Source organism: Sinocyclocheilus anshuiensis, unplaced genomic scaffold (assembly GCF_001515605.1).
Source record: "Sinocyclocheilus anshuiensis isolate Anshui unplaced genomic scaffold, SAMN03320099.WGS_v1.1 scaffold1373, whole genome shotgun sequence".
In the NCBI taxonomy this organism is placed as follows: Eukaryota; Metazoa; Chordata; class Actinopteri; order Cypriniformes; family Cyprinidae; genus Sinocyclocheilus; species Sinocyclocheilus anshuiensis.
The window spans coordinates 111,840-124,973 of NW_015548285.1; the positions used below are offsets into that span (position 1 = coordinate 111,840).

Sequence of the window (13,134 nt, forward strand, 5' to 3'; positions counted from 1 at the left end):
GAATATAAAATGCTTACCATCAGAATTCTATTGGATTTGGTCTAATTTCTGAAACAGCTCTGTAATGTTCTTCTCTGGCATCGCCAACCAAATCCTCTTCTAATTCCCCAAATGAAATAAGAGCAAAGTGATTTGGCATCATGTGACAGCTGCATGTTACAGCGCGCCGCATGCACAGATGTTTTGAGCGTCTGCAGTCATGATGCACGCAGGTGTCTGGTCCTGTGTTGAAACAATTAAAACCTATTCACAGAGAGAGGGACAGAGATTTATTATAGATTGTATCACAATAGTGTCACTCCATTTTACTGTCTTCATGCTTTACCAGAACAAATTATTATTTCATTCTACATTAAACTCCGATGACATTTCAAAGTACGCTTTTTCTTAGTTTTTTCCCCCAAAATGAAACTCATCCTTCATATATTAATTATTGACAAAATAATAATAATGATTTTAATACTAAAAAAGGTAACACTTTACTTGAAGCCTTTATATACAGTATAATGCATTATAAAATGTATTATTTTTAATGCATTAATTATGCCTTGTAATGCAGCTTATAATGCATGTGAACTTAAGTTTTTATGTTGAATGATTTTTATTTAAATTTTTTTACAGGGCAACATTAGTAAGTATAATGCACTAAAACACATGAACAAACAACCGATTTCCGACATAACAAGGAATCTGCAGACATTATAATGCATTTTAACATTTTATGTTTTCTTTACATTTTATGAAAAGAAATAATGCATATACACTATGAATACCTTTAAAATACATAAAAGCTTTGAGTAAAGTGTTACCTTTAATTATTAACATATTGACATTTTACATCATTTCAAACAAGGTCACAATATATAATTATCCCATTAATTTGTTTACATTGACAAAAAATAAAATAATAATTATTTTGATTAATTTATTATTATAACATCACTGACACTAAAATACTGTTTGGTAAAAAATATTTAATTAATCTGAATTTAAAATTTTTTTTTGAAAATGAAGAATCTGAAAATGCCTATTTTGAGTGGAAGCAGAAACACTCTGTTTTTCGGGCCTGTCTCTTTTCCAGAATAGAGCTGCACCATTAGAGCTCGTACCTGCTAAAAAACATCTGTTTTGGTTCTGATTATCATTTTTATCGCGCTGAAATCATGCGTTTTAAACCATACGAGTTTAAACTTCTGATATACGGTTTTCTGAGAGCACACATCCGAAGCACACGGACAGAAAGCGGCTGTCACCGCATGTGAGTACTAAACTAAGTTCTCATTCACACACAAGTTTACGTTAAAAACACACACGAGTTACAGAAACAGTCGGTTATGTCTGTGAAGGTAAACAGCTGGGAAATAAATCGCATGTTTATTTTAGATCTGTGTGGCAGCAGCAATATACAGTAAATAAATCAATAAATCCACTGCTCTCTTGTGAGGCTGGGACTCTAAACAGTGTTCTGTGCAGCCAATGACAGAACAGTTAGCATGTTTTGCTCAAACTTTCGCCGTGGCATTAGAACTAGTACACCATTGTCGCTTGCGAAAACATATTAATGGCGCCGTGGGTGTAAACTTACAGATTAGGGGTGGTAATATTATAATGAGATCCCTTTGCCACGTCACCAAGGGAGCGAAATCAGACGCGCTGGTTTTCTCAGACGCTTGCAGAAAAAGGCTTAGCAAAGCAAAGTTACTGGGTTAATCTTTTTCACGTTTCCTTGGTTGGTAGATGCACCGGGGACCTCATTATAGCACTTAAAACCTGGAAAAGTTGGATTTTCATGATATGTCACCTTTAACATAAAATTTTGAAGTAGAAAAGCGTATTATGTATTTTCTTGCTAAATGCAAAGCGCTAATAACATGATGTTAAGTTATTAGGAACATGATCCATACTAAATTTTCCAGCACAATTGTAGAATGACCCACTTCTAGTTTAAACACTATACCGTGTCCGCTGACTGGATGTTTATTATAAGCAGTTCAGATAGGGCCAGCGATATCTTGTGTTATCCCCAAATGCGACAGGCTCTGAAAATCCCCACACTGAGTCCATGTTCAGGCTCTATTAAAACCTCACATACAGAATACAGAAAACCGAGTAAAGGAACAGATGCTTGCCTATCACTGGGGTAAAATCCTTCCATATTTTCAGTTATGATAAACAGAAATGGCATCATGAATATTGCAAGCTAGCAACTTCTTTCAAAGCTTCTTTAAAGACATGACGTAGACCTAGATAATAGCAAAGTCCACATTTACTGTGTAGTTTGATCTCAACTTTAACTTACTTCTGTGATGTTTCAGAGGGTCATCGGTAACTCTCGTCACAGGCACAGTCATTCTGAAATACAATAAATTATATCTGACATCTCCAGATTTCCAATTTATGCTTAAAACATGTAGAAATTTCAACTCAGAGGTCAATAGGGATAAGCAGGGTTAGACAAAATGTGCTGAATTGCAAAGAATTTTTAAACTGAAAATAATATATATAATACAATATAAAATAATCTATACAATACACCCCATGTCCATAACATATTTGAGTAAGTTGAACAGAAAAATGCTATAGAGTATGTACTGAAAAGGCGTATTAAAATTAAATGTTTAAAAAAATCCATTCCATTTTAATTCTACTTCCTTCAGTCAAAGTTCTCATTACTATTATGCATGCTTTTTGCTATCTTAATTCAGTTTCAGAAATGTTACTGTAATATTTAAGGCATTGTTGATTCAACTCAACCTTGAACTGCTGCTCATTTCCTTAACTTGTTCACTTTGTTTAGCTTGTTCATCATGTGCACAATTTTGACAAACTGCAGCTTCATGGCCATGTCGGATCCTCCGCTGTGGACCAAATACCTTGAGTGAGCAATACCATTATTCTGTTTTTAAATGTTTATGCATATTTAAAAATACAGTGTACATTATGTATTTTACTACTACTACTATCGCATCATTTTGGTGATCTCTAGAAGATGTCTTTTAAGATATTTTTATTTGTTCACTGTTTGAAACTCTAAAAACAGGGGCATATTTAATTTAAAGATTTTGCACACATGCTCTTTTTTCTAAATTAAACTTGTCACTCATACCATAATCATTGAAAAATACAGATATTAAAACTAAAAATGTAAATACTTTGTTTATTAATAATATTGCCATTTTTCAAAGAAGGTCACAAAAAATTGCAGGTTTAAAAAAAAATAATTATTTATCAACCTGTTTGTGTTGACAAATTTTTTTTGTGTTATCCCCAAATGCGACAGGCTCTGAAAATCCCCACACTGAGTCCATGTTCAGGCTCTATTAAAACCTCACATACAGAATACAGAAAACCGAGTAAAGGAACAGATGCTTGCCTATCACTGGGGTAAAATCCTTCCATATTTTCAGTTATGATAAACAGAAATGGCATCATGAATATTGCAAGCTAGCAACTTCTTTCAAAGCTTCTTTAAAGACATGACGTAGACCTAGATAATAGCAAAGTCCACATTTACTGTGTAGTTTGATCTCAACTTTAACTTACTTCTGTGATGTTTCAGAGGGTCATCGGTAACTCTCGTCACAGGCACAGTCATTCTGAAATACAATAAATTATATCTGACATCTCCAGATTTCCAATTTATGCTTAAAACATGTAGAAATTTCAACTCAGAGGTCAATAGGGATAAGCAGGGTTAGACAAAATGTGCTGAATTGCAAAGAATTTTTAAACTGAAAATAATATATATAATACAATATAAAATAATCTATACAATACACCCCATGTCCATAACATATTTGAGTAAGTTGAACAGAAAAATGCTATAGAGTATGTACTGAAAAGGCGTATTAAAATTAAATGTTTAAAAAAATCCATTCCATTTTAATTCTACTTCCTTCAGTCAAAGTTCTCATTACTATTATGCATGCTTTTTGCTATCTTAATTCAGTTTCAGAAATTTTACTGTAATATTTAAGGCATTGTTGATTCAACTCAACCTTGAACTGCTGCTCATTTCCTTAACTTGTTCACTTTGTTTAGCTTGTTCATCATGTGCACAATTTTGACAAACTGCAGCTTCATGGCCATGTCGGATCCTCCGCTGTGGACCAAATACCTTGAGTGAGCAATACCATTATTCTGTTTTTAAATGTTTATGCATATTTAGAAATACAGTGTACATTATGTATTTTACTACTACTACTATTGCATCATTTTGGTGATCTCTAGAAGATGTCTTTTAAGATATTTTTATTTGTTCACTGTTTGAAACTCTAAAAACAGGGGCATATTTAATTTAAAGATTTTGCACACATGCTCTTTTTTCTAAATTAAACTTGTCACTCATACCATAATCATTGAAAAATACAGATATTAAAACTAAAAATGTAAATACTTTGTTTATTAATAATATTGCCATTTTTCAAAGAAGGTCAAAAAAAATTGCAGGTTTAAAAAAAAATAATTATTTATCAACCTGTTTGTGTTGACAATTTTTTTTTTTAAATAAATGCATAATTTATATATATATATATATATATATATATTACCATAACATCACAAACACTAAAAATGTTAAATCATCATTTTGGTGATCTCTAGATGTCTGTATATATTCTTATTTGTTAATAATTTTAAACTCTAAAAACAGACACATATTTAATTTAAAGAATTTGCACTCATGCTCTTTTTATTTTTAATTTTGAAATGAAACTCATCAGCCATACCTTAATTATTAATTAATACAATGACATTTTACCTTATTTCAAACAAGAAAAATTTGTATGTTTAAAAGAAAAATGTACTTACCACTAGCCTGTTTGTATTGCCAAAACAACAATAAATAAAATAAATTAATAATACAATAATAATTATTTAGTATTTTTACCATAACATAAGAGTAACTGACACAAAAAAATACTGTTTTGTAGAAAATATTTAATTAATCATCATTTTGGTCATCTCTAGAATACAGGTGCATCTCAATAAATTAGAATGTCGTGGAAAAGTTCATTTATTTCAGTAATTCAACTCAAACTGTGAAACTCGTGTATTAAATAAATTCAATGCACACAGACTGAAGTAGTTTAAGTCTTTGGTTATTATGAACTTTTCCACGACATTCTAATTTATTGAGAAGCACCTGTATGTCTGTGTAGATATTGATATTTGTTCACCATTTTAAACTCTAAAAATATAAAAAAAGTCCACTCATGCATTTTAATGTCAATGTGAAATGTTCACAACACTTCCAAAATGATGCATTTCTGAGTGAAATAGTATCTACTGAGAAATAAGGGTGCATTTATTCTGATTTATTGTTGACTTTAATGCACAAGAACATACTGTAACGTTAGCATTCATAAGTGCTTCAGAATGTGTACTGAAATGCTAAAAAGAGTTTTCATCTTAATTTAATGCTTTGCTAAGGTCCTGATGACCGCATTGGTAAGAATCACATCTTCACCATTCTGCCTGCAGCATCAGGAATGCCACATTCCCATGATGTCACTTCCTGTTATGTTTTGAAGAGCTATAGCATTACAGCTCAATCACATGGGAGCGTGACAGTGTTACATTTAAGCTAAAGCTGCATAGTGCAGGTTTCCGGTGTCTAAGCCGTGGCATAGATTTGAACAGATGACCACAATTTCCATATTCACTGATTATACCTTTAGATGCCCTAATACAAAGCCACGATGAACCATATACATCCTCAAACACATCATACAAACATCATACGCATGCATGATATAGATTTCTAACAGATTGAATCTGAGCATGCAGCATGTGTTAACGATCCACCGCTTGCATCAAAATAATCATTGAGCGAATTTTATGCATGTTACACAAGTCCACAGCTAGCTACACAACTCAGTGTAAATAGTCGATGTTTGCTTTTGTATTCGTGCAGGTATACATTCACTGGCATTTACACGTTTGAGTCTCTAATAAAGATCTTGGCCAGAGGGTTTTGCATAGAGCCCTTCACCTTCCTCCGAGACCCATGGAACTGGCTGGATTTCAGCGTCATCGTCATGGCGTGAGTTTGGCATTTGCTTTTATTAACTCCATAAAGCCTACTGTATCATATTTGATAGCACATTTCTAAAACTTGGAATGATTGTACACAATGTTGTATATAATCTACTACATGGCTTCTGTCCTCTGATTGATTGTTTATGCTTTTTTAGCAAGTAAAAGGCCTTTTAGTATCATTCTAAAAACGTCCACCTAAACATGCCTTTGCTGAGAAATCTTTACTGATTTTTTATAAAGTAAATGCAAGAATTACTTTTATATTGTTAGTAATATTTCAAGACAAACACTTACTGGACTGAAGCAACTTAGGTTTACTTGATTATCCAGATATCATGTTTTTAGAAAAATCATGCTAAAATGTGAGTATCAAATATGATCATCAGGCTTTGAGGAATGTTTATTTGATCATCTCTCAGTCACCATTGTATTGCATTGCATTGTATGTTTTGATCATAAAACTAAGCATATACATATCTTATTAAGACATTGTTGGGAGATACAGAGTGACAACTGATATTTATATGCATTTATATAAGTATCTGCTATACTGTTATAAAGATCTCAGTTATTTAAATTACAAGCCATCAGAACTTACTTTTTGGCCATATAAATATCAGAATCTGCACCAAATTGTATAATTTTGCTCAGTTTGGGCCTCTGAATAAAACTGAGGCGTGTTTCCTCCTTGAACTCAATATTATAGCTATATCATATAGAATGAGCCATAAAAAGTCTGATGTATCGAATATGATACTCAAAACAAAAATTGAAACAAATGAAAATTTTGTCTAGAGGTTTAATTCACTGTTCCATTTAAAAAAAATAAATTTTTCCAACTATTATTTTATATGTCAGGCTTTACAGGGTTAATTGTCTCATCCTGGATAAGGACTTAAAGTACTGAGTGTTCTGAAACAATGTTCACAAATATGAAAATTGTGTCATAATTTACTCACCCTTATATCAGTCCAATCCTGTATGACTTTCTTTCTTCCCTGGAACATAAAAGGAGAAATTTAGCTTATTGTTAATACTGCATTTTTAAATCTAAAAAGTGGACAGTGACTTGTACTACCATGTTTCATAAATGACAAAACACCACCAGAAAGGATCATGATAATAGTTCATGTGACTTATTTGTTGTATTTCATGTCTTCTGAAGTAATATGATTACTTTGTGTAAACAGCAGACTGGAATTTAAGTTGGCATTCACTGAAATGTTTGATCTTAATGGATCTTGTGCATATTGAAATTTGCTGTGTGTGAATATATTTTACTGGAAATATGAACTAGAGTTTAGAAACAAAAACGGGCTGTTCTTTAAGTAGATATCAGCAGATCATATTCCCATGAGATGCAGTTATTAATGGAGCTGTCCATGGTGCTGAACACCAAACCAATGAGACCCAAGACTGCAGTTGAGTGTGAATCTAAAGAGAGAGGAGCCAAGAAAGATGTAAATCAAGGGATGCAGGTATCCAGATCGGGATTTGTCAGGTGACCTAAATATCCAGCATTACAGCTCCACCAAATCAGAGGAGTGGATTAACTGAAAGAGAGAGACCGACTACTGCAGGACGAACATTTCCCCTCATTAACAAACTGCTCTAGTTTGTCCTTCCAAGCTGTTTTCAAAGTTTAGAGGGTTTAATCTCCTCTCATGCTTTGAAAGAAACCTTGACATTTGTGGCTCTTACAAAAAGAAATAAATTAACTTTATATGATTATTTATATACTAATTATTATTTATTACATTGTCACAGTGAGAACAATATGCTGGTGCGTGACTGACACCAAAATATCAACTATGTTATTAATTTAGCAAAATGGTCAAAGCTCATAAAGCTCAGCTTTATGATTAGATTATTGTGGTGCCTCTTTGTGTAAAATCACGAGTTCAAATCCGTTAACTAGTGAAATACTCTGGCGAGATAGAGGCGGCATATAAAGATTTTTGAGGAATCTTTCGGTTTCTGTACAAGTTATGCTGTATGTATAGCTTGTGTGAAATGCGATTACCACAGGGAATAATTTGAACAAAAAGCAGTTAAAGTAGAAGTCTATGGGGTAATGCAGTGAGGTAAAACAATAAATGACATAGTTTAAAAAATATAGCCACAAGACAACCATTACATATGTTAACATGAAGCTAGTGTGATAAATTAATTGCTTACCCTGTCTGTGTAAAGTTATATCCTGTCATGACTATGTAAAGAAGGTACTTACATGAACTTACACATGATATGCATTAATATATAAAAAAGGATGGTTTTTCCACCCACAGGAACAAGGTGATTTACACAAAACTAGACTGGTGTTTTAGTATTATTAATATATTATAACATACATACATTATAATAATATACATTATAGTTTTTATTTATATTTTGCCTTTATTTTTATATTTTAATTTTAATTTTGGTTTTATTTATTAGTAATTTTGTTATGTGCATCTGTATCAGTTTTTGTTCTTTAAATATTTCTATTTATTTTTTATTTCAGTTCCTGAAAGTTTCAACTTAAAATTTCAGTTAGTTGGTCAGGCAACATTTCTAATATTCTTTTAGTTAAATTCTTTCATCTAATATTTATTTTATTTGTAGCTTTTTTCAATCAATAGAAAAAATGTTTTTAATAGACAAAAGTTTACCATGTGTGTATAAGTCTCACTTAATTTCCGAGGCGTGAGTCAAAATGATCATGACTTTGCATGAACATAAATCAGTGCAAACACTTTTTGCACTGTTTTAAAGAGCTGAGCTCTCTTGGAGAATGACTGCTGTTTTTTTCCCGCAGGTATGTGACAGAGTTTGTGGACCTCGGCAACGTATCAGCATTACGGACGTTCAGAGTTCTGCGTGCTCTAAAAACGATATCAGTGATCCCAGGTGAGGTTCAGTCCCGCTATCCACTTTACTTTCATACAGGCACTGGATAAACCAATTAACTTATTTATTTGAATGTAATATTTGTTTTTTTTTTATTTCTTCAGGTTTAAAGACCATTGTCAGTGCTCTCATCCAGTCGGTTAAAAAGCTAGCGGACGTGATGATCCTCACTGTTTTCTGTCTCAGTGTCTTCGCTCTGATTGGTCTACAGCTCTTTATGGGAATCTTACAACAGAAGTGTGTCCGTAGCCCCGCCCACTGCGTTAACTCCACCTACCCTGGCAACGGGAGCTTCGTTTGTAACAATAAGACCTGGCTCTCCATCAAGGACTTCTTAACTAATGAAGGTTCAGATGATTTTTATTGGGCATAATGCTACATATGCACGGCAATCGTTAATTCTACTGTCAATTAAAAAAGTTGCAATGCTCACTAAATCAAATCAGTGTTCTGAACTATGTACTGAATCACATTCAGTCCTTCTGAATTTACAAAGCAAATCACTTTTGCATTGAACTGAAAACTAATGAATCGTGAATCGCATCAATTTGCTGTCACACCCCTGCATTATAGGTTGATATTTAATGTTGAACAAGGTTGAGTGATAGGCACTGAAAACAAATCAATGAAACTCACCAAGATAACGTTTGTCAGTCAGTATTAGATCAACATGACAGAGGTCAACATGGTACTGCTAAGCTAAGTGGATTCACTAGAGACGTTTAAAGTACTAATGAACTCTGTAATCAAACTAAACAGACATTCAAAGCAGTGTTATTTTAATATACACTATCATAGGTTTTGTAAATATTTTTAATTACATTTTATTTTTTATATTTCTGTTTTAATTTTAATTTTAGTTAAAGTTTTAGCAATTTTGTTGTGTTTTTGTCATTATTATTATTAGGTTTTGTTTTTTATATATTCCTTTATTTTTATTAAAGTTTAGTTTTTAGTTATTTTAGTACTTCAATTTAAATTAAACAAAAATGAGAAATGTTGCATTGGCCACTAGCAGAAATAAATTAAGTTAATAGAGTAACAATAATAATAATATTGATTAATTATAATGATTAATAAAAAAAAATAATGAAAATAAAAACATTTTTTATATTTTATTTTATTTTTAGTTCATGTTTATTTCAAGTAATTTAATTTTATTTAGGGTTTTAGTTTATTTATTTACGTTTATTTAACCAGGAAGTCTCATTAAGATTTCAAATCTCTTTTACAAGAGAGACCTGGCCAAGGTAGCAGCCATACAGTAAGACAATTGTAAAATACAACTTATAATATAACATATTATATACAACAATATTTAAACATATCCTCTCAACAAAAACAATCACAAGCTTCCAATACCACTCTCTTTATGATGAGTTAACAATAATAACCCTGAATCAAGGTTTCAGTGATTCACAACTCTCAGTCTGACGTGTCTTGCAAAAGTAATTGAGTTTTATTTTTTTATTGTTCCCTTAGACAATTTCTACAAAACTGAAGGATCCAAGGATGCCTTAATATGTGGATACAGCAGCGATGCTGGGTAAGTCATCTCACTAATTACATTGAGATAAATCCAACAAGGTTTTAGAGTGTGAATTAGTGAATATAAAATGTATAATTAATCATTTCTGTACAAGGTGACCATGTAGATCTATCAGCTCGGCCTCATAGATAATCACTCAGTATCAGTGTACCATGAGCTCATCAAGCCCATTGTCATTAATATGAAATGAAACACAGCCATAGTGCTGCTATAATTTCCATAAATCCTAAAAGGGATGAATGGTTTATCTGAGAACACACAGCATCGTCTCTGCGTGTGAGGAGACAGAGCGGTCAGCATGGTGGCATGTGGCATATAATCGGAGGTCTGTGATAGTTAATCACAATCTCTCATGATATGACAAAATGAGCAGCTGTCATTAGGAGAGCAAGCTTTAAAGCCCTATAATAATGTTAGAAAACGTTTTGCAAAATAAATAAATAAAATAAAATAAAAATACTGCTTTTCATACAGGTTTCCCAAAGAAGAGTTATTTAACTAAAACTAAAACCATAAAAAATGTAATGACTTGAAACAAAATAAAACATAAAATATAATAAGATCAAATAAATAAATAGAATAGAAATATAAAATATAAAAATATAAAATTAAAAAAAAAGATTTTTCTTCATCAATTTTCATTTTAATTTAGTTTAATCTGAAGTACTAAAATAACTAACACTAAAACTATATATACATTTAAAAAAATTATATTAAGAGAAATGACAAAAATACACTACAAAATTACCAAAACTTTAACTAAAAATGAAAACAGAAAATATAAAAATAAAATCTAACTTAAAATATTGACAAAAGCAATAATATATTAGTGACACTAAAATAATACACTCCTGATGATCAAATAAATGAATCACAGCATTTACACTAATTAACCTAGTTGTCTCTATACGTTGCAAACATTCCCCAAAAAATGCGTCTATGCTTTTAAGCAACCCCAATAAAATTAAATACAATTTAAAAAAATCATATTTTACAATATGTTGCTAGATGGTTTACCCAAAATGCACTATTAATCTGACCCCACTGTGTCAGTCCTCTCATACAGAGCTCAGACCAATCCTCATGTGACACCTAAAGAGTGACCAGTCCCATGCAGTCTAGTAACCACTAACCTTAACTAACCTCTAAGCTATTAAACCTGCAGTGATTCTCCTATGGGAAAGAGGCAGGAGATTATGATGCACCCTCCTAAACATCTCCGAGTGCATTGATGCATTGAGGATTACTGTGATTCTATTGTGCGTGGGACATGACATGAACCATTCCTCAAATCAGGTGTCTTGTTGAGCAGAGGTGTTCTATTACTTTACTAAGTGATTGGACTTACGATTTCTACCTGGTGAATGAAAAAAAAAAAACAGGTGAAAATATACAGACTTGCATTAAAGGAGGAACCTGAGTCATATCTAGAGATCAGAATATCACAGAGACTGACTGAGGCCCATTAGTAACCAACCAGTTTCTCAGAAAACGAGTTAATTTTGCATCTCAAGTAAATGTATCTTGGTTTAAGGATGCTTAGAAATTTGTATTGGAAAGAAAAACGACAGAGGAAGATATTGATTTGTTTTGCAGTGCATGCAACATTTAATGCCACGACTTTATTAAATTTAAGACTTTCTGCTCCGATTTATAACCATTTTAGGCCTTCATTTGTGGAAGAGTGAATTAGAGACTACAGTATATACCTTTTTAACAACTGATTATTCTCTTAAATTATTTCAATGACTGAAAAGGTTTTAAATGTGACCCTGGACCTTGTGTCAATCTTTTTGAAATTGAGATTTATACATCATCTGAAAGCTGAATAAATAAGCTTTCCATTGGTGTATGGTTTGTTATGATAGGACAATATTTGGCCGAATATAAAAAAAAAAAGAAAAATATTCAGAAAATCGCCTTTAAAGTTGTCCAAATAAAGTCCTTAGCAATTCATATTACTAATCAAAAATGAAGTTTTGATATATTTACGGTATAGGAAATTTACAAAATATCTTCATGGAACATGATAGTTACTTAATATCCTAATGATTTTTGGCATAAAAGAAAAATCGATAATTTTGACCCATACAATACACTTTTGGCTATTGCTACAAATATACCCGTGCAACTTAAGACTGGTTTTGTGCTCCAGGGTCACAAATGAGCAAATTCTTTGTTTATTTATTTAAAAAATTAGAATTACTGCATTAAAAGAATTACACTTTAAAAGAAATGTAATGAATTCAGTCCATGAACTCTGAGAGTCTTTTGTTTGTGCATAAACAATCTCACGCCAATAATCCGCTGAATTAAGAGTGAAAGTCCTTCATTGTGGGTCTCACTAACCGTCTCTGTCTCTGCAGTGCACAGAGACATAATCCTGCAAATCCCAGCAACACTGTTCAGACCGAAGCCACAGGATGATGTTTGTGGTGCCAGGGCTAGTTCAAGGATTTGATTGTGCTAAATACCCATCTGTGTTAATGTGAAATATTGCACTGTTAGGGGTATTAGTGATTATGAGGAACAGAAACAAAAATAAACAGAACAATTGAGAGAAGAATTTTATAAACTGCAAGATGCGATTTCTTTGCATTTAACTTGAGAATTTAACTAATTTACTGGCTGAATTAAAAGTCAAACTACTGAAT

The 13,134-nt window shown here is 32.1% G+C and overlaps 1 protein-coding gene across 1 annotated transcript in view; it reads left to right on the forward strand.

Moving 5' to 3' along the window:
• scn12aa (sodium channel, voltage gated, type XII, alpha a) overlaps positions 1-13,134 on the forward strand; it is a 57,763-nt gene that overhangs the window by 12,923 nt on the left and 31,706 nt on the right. Inside the window, exons 4-8 of the mRNA XM_016443453.1 lie at positions 2,789-2,878; positions 5,915-6,043; positions 8,840-8,931; positions 9,036-9,278; positions 10,414-10,477. Coding sequence (XP_016298939.1) covers positions 2,789-2,878; positions 5,915-6,043; positions 8,840-8,931; positions 9,036-9,278; positions 10,414-10,477 — 618 coding nt within the window. The remainder of the gene's footprint in view (positions 1-2,788; positions 2,879-5,914; positions 6,044-8,839; positions 8,932-9,035; positions 9,279-10,413; positions 10,478-13,134) is intronic.